Raw genomic sequence first — 16,252 nt, 5'->3', positions numbered from 1 at the left:
AACTAACAACAGATGAAAGTTCAAATATCAAAAAGAAAACTTCTCAACCTATCCAAGTGACTACATTTCAGTTTAGGGCAAGCACATAATATGAAACTAAGCCAAATCCCTTTGCTCTACACCCCAATTTTCCATCTTGCCCCTCACAAGAAAACATATGGCTGGGAGATTTTCCTCATATCATTCACAAATTCTTGCTTAATGGGTTACTGAGACTTCAAACGCAGAACAAAGAATTAGCAATTCCTAACAGTGGATACTACCGCGATCAAATTCCTAAATCATGTTTTTCTGTTCAGAAGAACCATTTTGGGGTGAATACGTTGATACCACTTCAGCTCAAGAGAGCTTGGTAAAGTGGGACAATTTTATTATTCCCCAAACAGAAGAACATCAGCCTGCTGAAAACCTTTACTTTGACTGTATCACCTCAGACTTGTAGTTTCTGATGGCAAGAACCTTTGAAGTTGTCAGATGGAATAATTATGACATAATAATGAAGCAGTAACATCATAAATTTTAAAACTGCCTAAACAATTAACTGAAGTCATCCTAGCAGCACCAGGAATAAAACACTATGTAACAACACTTTTTTCTTTTTTACCTGTGTATAAAACCCATTGAGTGAATTGCATCTAATGCAAGTACAACTTCAGCAGTATAAAATCTTGCCCATTTCTCTGGAACATCGTAGTTGCTCATTAGATTTACAAGGTCCCCACCAGGCATGTATTCCATCACCATGTAAAGGTAACGGTCATCTTGGAATGCGTAAAATAACTAAAAAAGAAATAAACAAAAGCCAAGTTCCAGTTACCTTTAATCTTTTGCTTGTTGGAAATTAAAGGAATTTCTGAGCAAACTGTTTCACAGAGTAAGAGAATTGCTACAATTACTCCAGCAACTTTGTATCAAACAACAGAACTCCTAAAAAGGAACTAATCTCCAGAGTAAATTTCAGCCACATCTTCAGTCCCTTTATATTACAAGGGAAGTAGAAGAGTCCTGGTTACAGTCAAAGTTCAGTGACTTTGGTGCGATAAATTTTGAGATCATTTCAAAGAATGCTCATTGCATGAGAAGACAAAATGCTTCCTTATTCCCTGGGACAATAGTTGGCAAATACATAAACATGAAACTACTGTACTGTGAATATCTTCCCAATTCTATCTGTGTTATTATTAAATATTTATTATTCTGTATTTATTGTATAGAAAGTGAGCTTAAATTTTAATTAAGTAAAAATATTTCCCTTACAGTTGTCAATGCTCTGTTCAACATGGGTAGTACAAGCAGATTTAAGTTTTGTAACTTAAAACATTTTGAAAATCATGAAAGCACTATTCTGGACAATCACTCACAGACAGATTGAAATGTAGTTATCTATTTGACCTAAGTAAATCTTGAATCATTTTTTTAATTCTAATCTAACAAAAGAATTTACATGGTTAAGGGCAAGAACATTTTAAATTAACAAGTTAACATGTGCACACACAATGCATGTTGACTGCTTCAGGCACGCTCTTTTAACTTCAAAGGCAGCAATGCCCCCCAGAAAATTGTCAGTGATAAGACTGAAATAAGGAAAAAAACAACCTGAGCAGGTGTAATTTGCAGCCAAATATACACACAAAAATTAGGACATATAGCAGCTGTGCCTTAAGAATAACTTTCCAGTATGCTGGATACTTCAAAGAATTACTGTAAGGCCAGCTCATCAATATATATCTGGCAAAGAGTTTTAATAATAAACAGAATAGCTTATCTTGGAAATGTTATAAAAATATACAATTTTGAAGTGTGTAATATCTGCTATTTGTTGTGTACAGCATTCTTAATGTTAATAACGTATTTCCCTACCAGACCAATACAAACAAAAAGGGACTTTGAAAAGCTAAGAATGAAAACATGTAATTCCCAGTCGTGCAGTGTTGTAATAAAACTATTCTACAATGACAGTATTTTTAAAAGAGTATCACTATACCTGAACAACCCAGGGACTATTAGCAAAAGCCATAATGTCCCTTTCTTCCCAGAAGAATGCAGAATCTGATCTTTTTATCATCTCAAATTTGCTGAGAAGCTTCATAGCATACACTCTCCTTGAGGATTTATGCCTTACCTATGACGACAAATGTGACACACAGGACAGATTTAGCTTGCTACATTAACATATGAAGAATACCACTGCATATATTACTTTCCCTGCCTCACTGCTTAACAAGTTTTATAAGACTCTTCACATTATTGTAAAAAATTATATACTGTAGGTCTACAGAATAATTACATTCCATTATCTGACAATATATGCATTGCTCTTAAAATACTTGCTAGAACTATTTAACATAAAAGTCCATAGGCATAACAGTCGCTTCGTAATTTGTAGGTATGTGTCTTTAAAAGGACAAATATTGGCACCTGTTAAATACTATAAAGTTAAAACTACAAGCATTTTCCAGAGTTCATCAGCAGACATGTATACTTGCTGCTGTATTTCCAGTTTCTCCCACCAGTTCTCAATTTCATGAAGCATGAACAAGCCTTGTTGCTAATCTATCTCAAACAACATACGACATCTCTCATCTGTGAGAACTATGTCCACAAAAATCTGGTGTAGACCCTGACCTGGCAGAAATTCTTCTAGTCCTGAAGATTTGTTCAATTGTCCATGTATACGGTGGCAAAGGCTAATTTTCTTGATTATTTTAATAGAGAAGCACTACTACAATGCAAAACAACTACTTATGCGCTTTGAGAGTACTGAAATACGACATTCTCAAAACACATTTCCATGAGATAAAAAGAACCAAAATTTCACTGAGCTAAAGGTTTTAATATTACAAGACTGCATCTTCTGAACACTGTATTCAGCAACAGCTGCATGAGCAAATACTACAGAATACATTCAAATGTACAAACAGAAACATAACTTACCAACTGAACCTCCCCAAATGCCCCTCTACCGATCACCTTCACTACTTCATAATCTTCAGCTTTCATACGCAGATCTCTCATTTTATTTACCGTGTCTTTATCTACATAAAACAAAATTCACATTTCATATATAATGAATTTAATTAAAGCCATTCATGTCATTTCAATTTTTCATAATTTTTAGAAGATGTGCTGCTTGAAGAGCAGACTTCCTTTTGAATCTACCTTCCTATTAGAAACCTCTGTGCAGAATGTATGACTTCATTCTCATTACCATAGTAACCAAAACCTCACATAAACATAATGCAATGACTCTACTGTACAATCAAATTACCAGAGATCTTAATTCGGTAATTTCTTTAAAAATAATTACCTGCAAAAAAATCCTACAGAAATTTCATATCCAGAAAGATCTTGCTTGTAAACTGATTGGTACAAAATTATTATTTCTGGATAAATATCCATCACATCCGAAAAAATATCATAAGTTACACACATAAGACACTTTAAGAAAATATTTTTTTAAAAAAATTCGCTTTCCATTTTCTGTACTTTTATTACTTCTAATACTCAAAAAGTAGATTTTAATTTAAAACATGCAGTGGGAAACGTTGCAATTATTTATATAAACCCGTCACTCTACAAACTACAATAATTTACAGACTCCCAATGGGCAGATATTCTAATTCCAAATTTGGTCAAAGATTAAAACAAGCTATTTTAATCCATGTGGGTCAACATTGGCATGGGATTACATGGAAAAGCTTCATGCTTCAGTATTTCTAAAAGCAAGGAACATCTTCTAAACCAGATATGCTTCTAATAAAATTAATTATGCAACAATATTTTATTTTCATAAATAGTATTCTAGGCCTAAAAGCAAAGTCTAGAAAGAAGTAAGGACAGGGCAAGAGAAAGAAGGAGAAATGTCATTTTTAAAGCTCATATTTTAAAAAAGTGATCAGGCAGATGACAGAAAATAACCATTAGATTTCTACCTACACTGGCTGTTATCTAAAACAAGAGCAGCATATGTACAATTAAAATTGAGTAAGACTATTACCACAACAGGAACAAACATAGCTTTGAATAAATACTCTGTGGCATTACTGTCTAATGTAAAGCCATCCCTTTACAATGCAGCATACCACTAGCTGATTTCAATACGTTATATTAAAATTGTAAATTCTGACAAATTATTTCACACAAGGACCAAAATATTCAGGAATTTAAAAAAATAATGCATTGCTTTATTGGCCTGGTAAAAACTGACCTATAGTGGAGGATGAGTTAGGCTGCATGGAACTAAAATGCAGCAATTATCATGACACCAATTTTCTACTTATTGTTAACTTACTGCCTAGTAATCTCACAACAGGAGATCCACCACTTCTGGATGAAAAATTCTCACATTCGTGCAAAAGAAAGCTAGCACAATATGAGCATTTTAAATGGTTTTCAGTCATAAGCCTCACCTATGGCCAAAACAGAATTAAGGAAAAAGCATCTGAAAAGCAATCTAAGCTAAGGATTTTTAAATAGTGTAAACTGGGCTCGTGAGCAGTTGCAAATTGCAATTTACTGCTTGAGACATACAAACTCTCAATTATCTTCAGACGATATGTTACAGTAACAGCAGCATTGGAAATCTTACCTCCATATTCTATGATTTGTTAAACAAGGTTTATTAGGCTGCAATGTATTTAAACAGGCAGCTCCTTATCTCCCACTAACAGTGGGGGGCCCAGCCAGCTTCCACTGTATGAACAGGCAGGGACAGGCAGGGTAGCTCCCGTGGAAAAAGACCGCATTCTGCAGCTTACCCTGGGGCCTGATTGTAAGCTTGGACACTGGCTTGACATAAACAGAGTCCCTGTCGCAAAGTGGGCTCCCAACCAGTGATTTCTTTATTCTTTTAATTCAATACGGTAGAAAATTAATAAGGTTCTACATTTGTGAAAATAACCCTCACAACCTTAGGCAGTAGAAGCAGGTTTTGGAAGCTCCACAAATATACAATGTAAACCACAATAAAATAAGAGGGGATGAGTGGCATACAGAACAATCAGTCTATAACATAAAGGAAGGAAACTCCCATTTTATTTGTAATCTGGAAGTTTATTTTAAAGTTCTAGAATAGTGGTGCAAGCTGTCTGGACAGTTAATACTACAAAAAGATATTTTCAACAGTTTTCTATTAGAACTAAAATAAAGATGAAAATGTTCCTATATGTCTTTTTTTTTTTTTTTTTAAATAGAATTCTGAGACAAACTAGACTTCACAGCTCCTTCTAAGGCCACTAGTCACACAACCACAGCTTGCTTTCGTATTCCAGCAAACACAGCAAGATTAGTATTCTAAAGGCAGTTTCAAGTGAAATAATGTGCTCTGTTTCTTGCCCTTGTATTACTTCATGTCATATCTTACACAGTATGCAATTTATACCTACAAGACATTTTGTTATCAGACTGTAAACTCAAGTTTTCTTTTCCTTTACTCAGTCCCAATGGCAAAAGTGAAGCTCTCTTGAGACTCACTAATGATTTCACTATTCATAAAAGTTACACTAAAATTATCTGTTGCAATGAGTATTTCCTTTGCCTGACACAACTTCTCTTTCCTCCAAGAGTTTCATCACACCTTCTCTGTAAATAACAGTATACAAAATGTGCATGTAACGCAGTGTACAATATCAAATATCTTTTGAACTGTGAAAAGTTAAACTGAACATTTGAACTCAGGCCTTTCAGCAAATGGCTTACATGCAAGTGAGCCATCAACTAGATTCAGTAGACTTATATATTACCACAAATGGGGAATAATATAAAACAAAACTATCATTGCTTACAGCTGCATAAAGTAAACTATTTGAAAACACCTTAGAAAGAAACAAAACCGTACATTTCAATGAAGCAAAGACAAAAGTTATTTTAGTTAAATTACATTTGCCACAAAAACCATTTATTGCGACATTTAATTGAGATGCTTAAGCCTGTAAAAATCTAGTAACATTAGTTTAATTTCAAGGCTAGCCCATTCAGCCCACAGGTAGAATAAGTAGTCTCAAATCAGCAAATGTCTCTGCCATGATTTCCAGAATTTGTCAGTTTGGCAGTCTTTACAAAAGACTTAACTCTTAAATGTCTTTTTTGGGTTTGGGTTTTTTTGTATTATTATGAATATTATGGAACTATAACTTTAAAAAAAAATAACAACTTTATTAATTTAAAATGTTATTACAGAGTAAAATGTGCAGGAATCTGGTAGTGGAAAAATATAGAGTAAATACAGAGAATTCTGCAGACACATCAGCTGCATGCACAAGTAAATTAGTATAATGATTTCATGGGATAATGAAAAAAGACCTTTTGTGCTAAACAAAGTCTACAAAACGCATGCTCCAGTCTGTCAATGAACAAATTTTAAATATGATTTCTTGACACTGTATAAATGTTATGTCATTTTACTGTTAATTGCTTATGATATAATAGTACATGAAATTACAAAGCAAGTTATGAGAATCCAGAGGGTTGCCAAGAACAAAGATAACAAGCCTTTCTCTTAAAAGGCTTTGTGCCACTGAAAACAATGCCATTTACAAGGACAAAAAACTTGGACATTCAATTGTTGGGATCAGATTTGTATAGACAGCTGTCAGTTCTCACTGGGAAATAAATAAATAATCAGGCTCTTAAAGCAACTTGCACCCAAACACGTAATGCATCCCAGAACCCCAGTCACCTTTCAAAAAGCTAGAACCACATTTCTTTTTTTATTCTTCCTGGTATTTATAGTCTTTTGTTACTTAGTAACTGAAACATTAAATACTTACACCTGTTTAAGAAGTTATCAATGTTTTTGTTTTTTCTTAAGGCAGGAAAATCCAAGTCATATACCAAAGCATCTAATCCATCCTGAAAAAAAAAAAACAGACAAACCGCCCCAACAAGCAAAATTAGGTGTTTGAAAAATTATTACACATGCTGTTAATTGAAGAGACAAGATAAAAACAGTTATCCTTATCAATTTTCCACACAAATGTAATCATTCACATTTAATGGTTCAGTTAGCAGTTACACGAAACAGCTGTTACTCCTCCACTTCCACATTTCTGTCCATCCCAAAACAAACATGAATTATTACTTACCTTAATTAGCTCCAAATGCACATAAAAAAAAAGGTTTTGCAAATAAGAGCAAATAGCAGTTCTAATAAAATTCAATAATGTTAAAAAGTCACAATGTATCACACAGTAGGGACTTGAACGTTAAGTGGCAACTGGCAAACAGCACAATGACGGCAACTTAACCCCCACATTTCATTCACTGAATTCAGACAGAATTTTCATGAACAAGGTATTGGTCATTCTAGGAATGAACAGCCACAACCCCATCTGGCATTACTACCATGGAAAACATCCCTATGAACAAAACCAAAGCAAAATAAAAGCCACCAAAAAACCAACAGAAAAACACAACCACAACAAAACAAGACCTTAAACCTGTCATTGTCTAAGTGCCATAGAATTCCTGACTTAAAGTTTAAATCTAAATTTTACAACAGGTATACAGGATTCTTCAGTGGATTCATTCTTCTCAGAGAAAACTATCCCCAAAGTATCCCCAAAGCAGATACTTCAGTTGAAACCCACAGATACGGTATCTAATGAAAAATAATCTAGTATTCTAGGGAATTATATCACAAAGAATCAAACAGCATTAGGGAGTCTCTCCACTAGGTAATATTTAAGTGACAACTGCAAAAATAGAAAGGAAGGTCATAAAATACACATTGATGGATGTCAACAAAGCTTGCAAGGGAAGTAATGCTATTTACTTGTCCATTCCATACCTGTATGTCTATGGTATCTGTTATTGACCTGTGGAGAGTGAGGTATTAGACCAGACATATCTTTGATCTCATCAGTTCTGATCCGATTAGACAGCATCTGACTGTTTTCAGCTTTTATAAAATTATGTAATACAGGATTGAAAGCTGAACCATCAGTCTTTGAGCATTACATCCATCAAGTAAGTATGCCTGCAGAAAAGCTAGAGTAAAAAAAAAAAAGCTTTTTGAAAGCTTATTTTCCAGGAAAACATATTGGAGAATAAACTTGATCTAGATCAAAAAATTAGTCTTTAATCCCTCAATTTTTAATTCAAACCTATTTTCCCCCCTCAGTCTATAGGGGATTTTAAGATCTAAAAAAATCAAATGCTATCAAAATAAAAATCATTTATAGACTTGCAGTCCTCACTTTTGAAACATCTGAGACAGAAATCATTTACTTCAGATACAACTAGAACAAGCAGTAAAATCATGCTAGAATTGGAAAACGTGTAAGGAGATAAAACTACAGGGATTATCAGAACTACTTTAAAGGGTGGATGTTTTTAAATTTGTTAACTTCATAAAAAAACATTCATGTTTTAAGTTACCTCTCCATACAGTGGCTTAGTTTAAACTAAGAAATGTTACAATGACAATGGTAAGAATAAAGAAAAACAACACAGTATTTTCACAATACTTAAATAAAGTCAGGTTTTCACCTTGAGTGTATTAAAGGATCATCTTTATGGACTCACACTGATGATGAAAAAGAAAAGGAAATGTCAATGAAAAAAACATTTAATGGGTCAGCAATGTAAGTCAGAGAGCAAGAGGCCAACAACAATTAGGACTCAAGACAGATGCAGAAATAAAGCTATGGAGGGTAAGTGCAACTTACTAAAAAGTACCCTGTAACCAACTGAAAGATACCTTTTCCAAAGATACATAGTAAATGTCCAGGAAATCCACTAAAGAATTTTAATTCTTAGGTAAATTCAACAGAGAAACCATTCACCTTAGATGTGAACTCTTTCAAGTAAAACACTTAACAAAAAAACCCTTTGAAATACAGATTCAAGCTATTGATCTTGCATTCATTTCAAATCCCACTTCAAAATCATGCAAACATATAAGGAAGCCGCCTGGCAAGAGCTGCTTATTTAAAAAGTTCTTTTTTTTGAAAAATAAATTTTTATTGAAAAATAATCAGCTCCCCTTTGCTACAGCATCCAGAGAATAAACTAGCCTCGTTCAAAACTTTTAACTAAAAAAAAAGTAGGGGTGGGGTGGTGTTCCTACAGTAATTAAGAGCCTTGTAAATCCTTAACTCTCCAAATCATAATTTTTTTCAGCTAAGCTTAAGGTAATTTTAGAGAATTGTGAATAAAGTAAGTAAAATATTTGGGATACCTACTGTAGAACACAAAACATGGAATAGCCTTTTTATTTCACTTATATTAGCTAAACCAGAAGAATCTGTGAATGCTACAAGCTCTCCCTGTACAAAGGGAAACACAGAAGCATTGCTATTTATAGTAGTATCGCTGGTGAACAAACGGGGAGGAAGAGCACGCAAGCTCAACAGCAAGAAGGCAATGCCAGTGAAAAAGTTGCAGGTCACAGAGATGGGAATACACAACCAAGTTTTAGCAATAATGGCTAGGAGAAAAAAGGGTAAAAGCCAAATGGAAGGAGACAGATCATTATTGTTGATGGCTGCAAAGGTAACTCATCTCTTAGCTTTCTTGTTTCCACCTTGCTCAATCTTTCAATACGCCATCTGACTTTCTTCCTAATAATGAAAGGAAGCAACATCTTTCCTTCAAGACCTATAGAAGCCACAGCCACCTCCTCTTGAAGGATACTAAGATGTCATTATAATAGGCAACCAACCATACAGCCAATAGTTTAACACACTTTATTAAAATAAGAAAGCATCATTTTTACAATGGATTTTTTCCCCACTTGGATGGGTTCAATATATTTTTAGTATGTATCTTCACTAAATACACCACATCCCATACTTCTTAGAAACATATTGTAGCTTAGAGGTGTTTTCAGCTAATGCTAACTTCTACCTTACTCTGTCATTACAGAGCAATTTTCCTGTTTAGCTTTGAGATCTACACAGACTATTTCCTTTTATGTTAACAGTTAAATTAGACTACTAAAATAAATTGGTTTGTAAAAGCAAATGTACAACTTACACAGTAACAGTATTTCAGAGGTGATTAAAAAAGAACAGGGGAAAACACTTCCTTTCTGATGTCCTTCACTCAAACAGTTTCTTGGTCTGGTAAGAGTCTTTTCTGTATCACAGTCATTTAATGAAATCATAAATAGTTTCATAATCTTTAAAAATACCACATTTTAACCTGAAATTAAAAAGAGGCATACTAGGAAGCCATTACAATGTGCAGAGAGTTCTTCCCTATGAAACCAACATTTCCACATATTCGGTTGGTTTCATTGCATTCATTACTACACCACACTTCAAGTTTCAAAAGAACAGATATATGGAGTAAAATCAAAGGTCAGACTGGACACATATACTGCTCTGGAGCTGACAATAAGGGTGTCTAGGAAAAAGCATAGGAACAAGTCCAGCATATGGTAGCGCTGCTCTGGTGTATTTGTGAGCCAGCAATGGCACCGTCATAGTTAATAGCTCTAGCCAGAATTTTCATCAGTGATTTTCTCTAAACATTTTCTCTACTTAGCCTCTTGCATTTACAGCATCATTTAGATATGAAATCCACCACCTACAGACTGTGTGAAAACATAATTAATTTTGAGCTTGCCATTCTTCAGTCACAAAAGGAAAAATTATTCTTTACCCACCTGCCACAAGACAGTTTTACACACTTTCATCATTTCTCTCTGGGTCATCTCTCTTCCAATTATCCTTGTATGAAAGCTATTCTATTTCAATTGCTATTCCAATTCCCACCACCACCCTCCAGTGCTTTTTTATTTCTACTATCTACTTTTTCAATCAGGGAGGAAACTGCAAGTAGTATTTAATTTATGAGCACACTCTAAGTATACAATGCAGTACAGTATTTCCTGTTCTGTTCTTAATTAAAGTTTTTAACTGAAATATCTGATTAATTTTTATAGTCACTGTTTACTAAACTGATTATTTCACAAAACCAGGTACTATAAATCAAAGCTAGTTCAACATTCAACAACAAAAGTACATCAAAATGAGAGGTTTTTCTCCTGTGCACGCACTCAACATTCATCAATGCTGAATTTCTCTTGCCACTTTTGATCACCCAGGCACCAACAAATATTAATCTCTTCTGTGATTTGCTATAGCTTGAATTTTTACTCCATTAATCACAAAGCACCATTTCAGATCACTTATGATAGCGATATAGCACAGACCTGTTAAACTCCATTACTGATCTGTTTTGAATAAACTGAACACCATCTCCCACTTCATTCATTCACCAGAAAACAAGACTAGCCTAAAGCAGCTTAGTTCTGATAAAAAGCTTAAATGAAGAGCCTCCTCAAAAGCCTTTTGTTATCCTCATACTCAGCAATTACTTCAATGAACTCCACGCAAAGCGTGACTTTCTTCCACAATACATGCATTAGCTCTTCCCCATCACAACACCTATGGGCTCACTTGTTCTGCTACTGGTCTGGGGGCTTCTGCATTAATGAGAAGATTTTTTTTTCTTCAATACAAAAAAATAATAAAACCCCTATATATTTACCATCTTTCTTACTACTGTTTTCAAAACAGTTTTAAGCGCTAATGTAAATAAACACTACGGTTATTCATACACTTACATGCCTTAATGAGACACAATCAGGTACAAAAAAGATGGGTAAATATCAAGCAACCTCAGTGTCTCAGCAATCCTACTGTGTTATTTTGTCCAGGAAACTTTTCTAGTACTGGTTTAGTTTGAGAGAGATGCTTCAGCATGAATGCTGTAAAGAAGGATCCCATTATGGAAACTCCCCTAAGCTTTAAGAAGAAACATGCAGAAAGATTTCTGCAACAGCCTTTTCTTTTACTTCCCCTTCATTTTTTCTAAAAATGTAGAATGCAATAACTTAAAAGTTATCATTAATATATATATTAACTACATGATCTATTAACATTGAATTTCTCAGGCTGTTACTAACTACTTTTCCTTAGATTCCTCTGAAATGCACTGCTTTTCTTCAGTCTGACTTAAGCACTCCCATATTAATGGAATTTCCCCCCACATTTTGGTCTATACCTATTTCCAAAGCTTTAATGCATCAAAATGCCAGTCCCACCATAACTATACTGGACTGCCTCACTCTGTAACTACATTTCTTAACCTCAAAAACTCACTACAATTATGTAATTCTGGTTTTACTTAGATGTATGGATTAATATTAATGCAATTTTATAGTGAAATTTACCGTTAGGATATTTCAAAATACACTCCATCAAGCAACTTCAATTCAGCAAAGCATATTATCTCAGGATTCGTAAGTGAAAACAAGTAAAAAACATAGTATATGATCTACATCATCAGGGTACAGTTATAGCATCTTTAAATTTTGAATTTTTTACTTTGCACACATTTCAATATGACATAGTATCATCTACTGGAAGCATATGATAAATAAAAATCTATTCAATTCAGTTAAAACTTTGTTATTGAGACATTTGTTTATTTTACTATTTATCTAGCATTCAAAGAACTAAAAAAAACACTTAATGGGTATTACCAGCATACAAGTTTGCATTCCTTGGACTGACTGGCAGTTACCCAAGCTTAAAGTCTTTGCTGCTTTCCCTTTTTTGTAGAGACCAAAGTCTTAAGATCTACAACTCTAACTGTCCGTATTTTAGTTCCTTGTATTGGGGCTATTTTCCTAATTATTTCTATAGTACTAAACCCTCCATACTTTAAATCAACAAACCCACTAATCTAGATTTGCATGTGTTCATCATGATTTGTGATAACACCCTGTCATACATAAGTGATCTCTGTGGTCAACTATCAATATTGAGAGAGCCTATTTAAGTGTTACAAGTGAGAAGCTAGGTTTTATATCCTATTTTCAAATATGCATGAATTTTTTGAATTACCAGATCTTTAAATTGTCAGAGGAACCTGCAGAGGCTGGAGAAACTGGCAGAGCAGAATCTCATGAATTTCCACAAAAAGAAAATGTCAAGTCCTGCACCTGAGGAGCAACAGCCCCAGCAGAGTACATGCTGCAGGAGGGGCAGGGGTGCAGGGCTGACGAGCTGGAAAGCAGCTCTGCCAAGAAGGACCTTGAGTCCTGGTGGACAGCAAAGTTACATGAGCCAGCAAGGTGCTCTCACAGCAAAGGCAGCCAACAGCATCTTCAGCTGTATTAGGCAGAGTATTGCCAGCAGGTCAGGGGAGATGATCCCCTCTACTCAGCACTCGTGAGGCCACACCTGCAGTGCTGTGTCCAGTTCTGGCCTTTCCAGTACAAGAGAGACGTGGGAATACTAGAACAAGTTCAGCAAAGGGCCACAGAGATGATTAAGGCACTGGAGCATCTCTTATACTATGAGGCTGAGGGAGCTGGGACTGTTCTGCCTGTGGAAGAGAAGGCTCAAGGGGGGAATCTTACACATACGTATAAAATGGGAGGGAATTAAGAAGATGGAGCCAGACTCTTATCAATAGTGTCTAGACAAGAGGCAATGGACACAAATCAAAAGTATGAAATTCCATCTGAACACAAGAAAACACTTTTTGTTTACTCTGAAGGTGGTCAAATACAGGTTGCCCAGAGAAGTTGTCTCCATCTGTGAAGATATTCAAAACCTGACTGGACATGGTCCTGAGCAACCTGCTCTAGCTGACCCTGTTTGAGCAGAGGTCCCTTCCAATCTAAACAATCCCATTTCATGTACAACACCAAGCTATGCTTTTGGTTTACGTAAAGGTAGTTCCTGCAGTGAATTATCCTATCAAAAATATCCTTTAAGCCCTTACTAGTGGAGCAAGTGATAATCAAGATGGCCTCGTTACAAGGCTTAGCTTTGCATGATTCATGTTTTTTGCCCTCCAAGTAAGACCACAGCAGCCATTACTCCTTTGTGACAAGGACAGACTTCCGATATTACTGACTGAACCAAGAGAAAATCTTTGACTCCTCCTTCGATACTTAACTGTTTTGGGGAGTACCCTCCTGCTATTTCATTAGCAAGGAAAAACACACACACAGGATTTCCCTCTGGTGCCCAACATTAATACTTCTTTTTTTAAAAAAATGAAATGAGCAAGTTTAAGTTTACCTGAGAAACAAGTTCTAAATAGATCTATACAACTCACTAGGTTCAGGCAAGAACACCGAAAGCCAACTTGCAGGCCAATGACAACAGTGCTACCTACATTTACCTAATCAAGTACACAGAAGATCTCTCTACCTAGTTTTAAGTTAATCATGCTCATTTATTTTGTTGTCCAGAGAACAGAAAACTGCAAGGTAGTAGTTCATCTTCAAAGCAGACAAATCACTGTAGCCAGAGTTACGACACTTCAGAACTTTCATTACATTGTTACACTAGGCAAAGCACACAAAATGACATAAGAGCCTGAGTACAAGGCACTTGATTCCTCATCCATTCTTCTCACCAGCCTGATACAATTCTATAGAACTCATTACTTTTTAATATCTTGCAATACTCATAAAAAGCTTTTGCAAATTTAGTTTAAATACATAGCTTTTAAGAAATACTTTTTTTTTTTTAAAACTCAGTAAAAAGCTAAAAGTTTAACTCAGTAAATATTTAAAATCTCAATAAGGAGATCTTGAAACCTCAAGTCAGGATTATTGAAATCAGTATGGATTATGGCTTTCATTACAGCCTTTTTAAGGAGTTATTCCATGTGTAGCTGCAGACTTCACCCATATCACATTCTGTGTAGTTACATATAGAAGTACGTGTTCTTGCATTCTGTCCAAACACCAACTGTTCAACATTTTTACTGACAAATTCCTAGAGTGTACACCTACTACATGACTCAGTAAATTATGAATTAATACTGACATCTCAATATATATTGATACATACACACATATGTACCAAAATACAACTGTCACTAACACCAGAGACAACAGAACTCTCAATATTGTTAACATCCATATTAGCACTGATGGAAGCCTCAGATGCAAATCTACAGACGGGTATATATAAAAGCAGTAACACTCTGTCACAGCCATTTAGTTTTTCTGGGTGTTACTGTTTTTCCACTGCAGCAATGAATCTTACCACCTGAAACATCTCATAAAATAAAATAAAATAAAATAAAATGCAGTGCAAATCTGTGAAATTAGCTCATATACAGGAAGCATGCAAGAGTACTGTCAGTTTCTAGTACACATATAATTCGGAGAACCTACAGCCTCAGGCTTCCAATAAAACTGAGGGCAAGTCATAGCTCCTTCACACCAGAGCCCCTCTCTGTCCACTGACTAGATGCAGGAACCTTACATCTATAGATCTGTTCTGAATGACATCTGTTCAAGGCACTATTTTATGCCTAAAATTACAGAAAGTTCACATTGTCTGATGATGCCTTCCAGACAACACATTTCAGCAGGGTTTTTCTTCCCCTCAAAACTCAAATTTCTAACACTATAGTACAACACTAATTTCAATACACTAGGGTATTTCACTGTGGTTAATAGTCTTTACATCCAAATTCCAATTTATTACATCAGTGGTTTATAATTTGGATTTAGCACAAGAATTAATTCCATTTAATATTACATCTTTAAGAACAACTATCAGATGAGAGAGCAGTATCTTCAAGGAAGATGAATATGGACCAAAATGTCATCAAAACTATAATTCAGTAAAATTTATTTAGAAACAGGTACAACAGACATTGAAGATAGTTCAGGCAGATGTGTAACAGCAGCAAAAGCTGACGCCTCTTAAGCGAAATTGTATTATTTTATTTCGCAGCAAGTGAGGTCTCTGGATATTTGCACCTTATTTTCCTTAAAAAAGGTTCACTTGTGTGGGTTTATATGCTCTATGGGCAAGTCTTACAAACTACAAAGCTTCTATACCAAATGTGGCACATTTTGCTATCAATAGAATACCTTACATAAAAAGACAAAAACAGCTGTATAACTATCTGGAGGGCTACATAGATTTTTGGTATTTTAACGTGTAGAAAATAAGAAAATAGATGGTGTACTTTAGGTTTAAATGATTTATCAAGTCATATTAGTCTCATGCTAGGATTAAATAAAACGTAAGTCCAGCTTCTTAAAACTGCCCTTTTCAATAAAACTGTTTTAAATGTGCTGAACACAAGCATATTTAAAGCATATATATATTTAAACAGCATTAAAAGAAGAGAGAGTACTGGTGGTTAAAGAACTGACTGATTTTTATCACCATGGAAGCAGCATTCCACAGTGACCAGCACTTGGCATTAGGAAGTGCCTCAAAGGTCTAGCGTTCCCAGCTACTGTAACAACTGCAAC

At 34.9% G+C, this 16,252-nt stretch overlaps 1 protein-coding gene across 1 annotated transcript in view; it reads right to left on the bottom strand.

The window, feature by feature from the left end:
* The window catches only part of ROCK1 (Rho associated coiled-coil containing protein kinase 1), a 93,371-nt gene that overhangs the window by 53,950 nt on the left and 23,169 nt on the right, over positions 1-16,252 (bottom strand). The window contains exons 2-5 of the mRNA XM_005243285.4: positions 6,768-6,849; positions 2,935-3,035; positions 1,985-2,122; positions 605-780 (exon numbers count right to left, since the gene is read on the bottom strand). Coding sequence (XP_005243342.1) covers positions 605-780; positions 1,985-2,122; positions 2,935-3,035; positions 6,768-6,849 — 497 coding nt within the window. The remainder of the gene's footprint in view (positions 1-604; positions 781-1,984; positions 2,123-2,934; positions 3,036-6,767; positions 6,850-16,252) is intronic.

The sequence above is a fragment of the Falco peregrinus genome, chromosome 3, assembly GCF_023634155.1.
Source record: "Falco peregrinus isolate bFalPer1 chromosome 3, bFalPer1.pri, whole genome shotgun sequence".
In the NCBI taxonomy this organism is placed as follows: domain Eukaryota; kingdom Metazoa; phylum Chordata; class Aves; order Falconiformes; family Falconidae; genus Falco; species Falco peregrinus.
The sequence above is the reverse complement of the archived record's forward strand: the minus strand, read 5'-3'. Positions and strand labels throughout refer to the sequence as shown.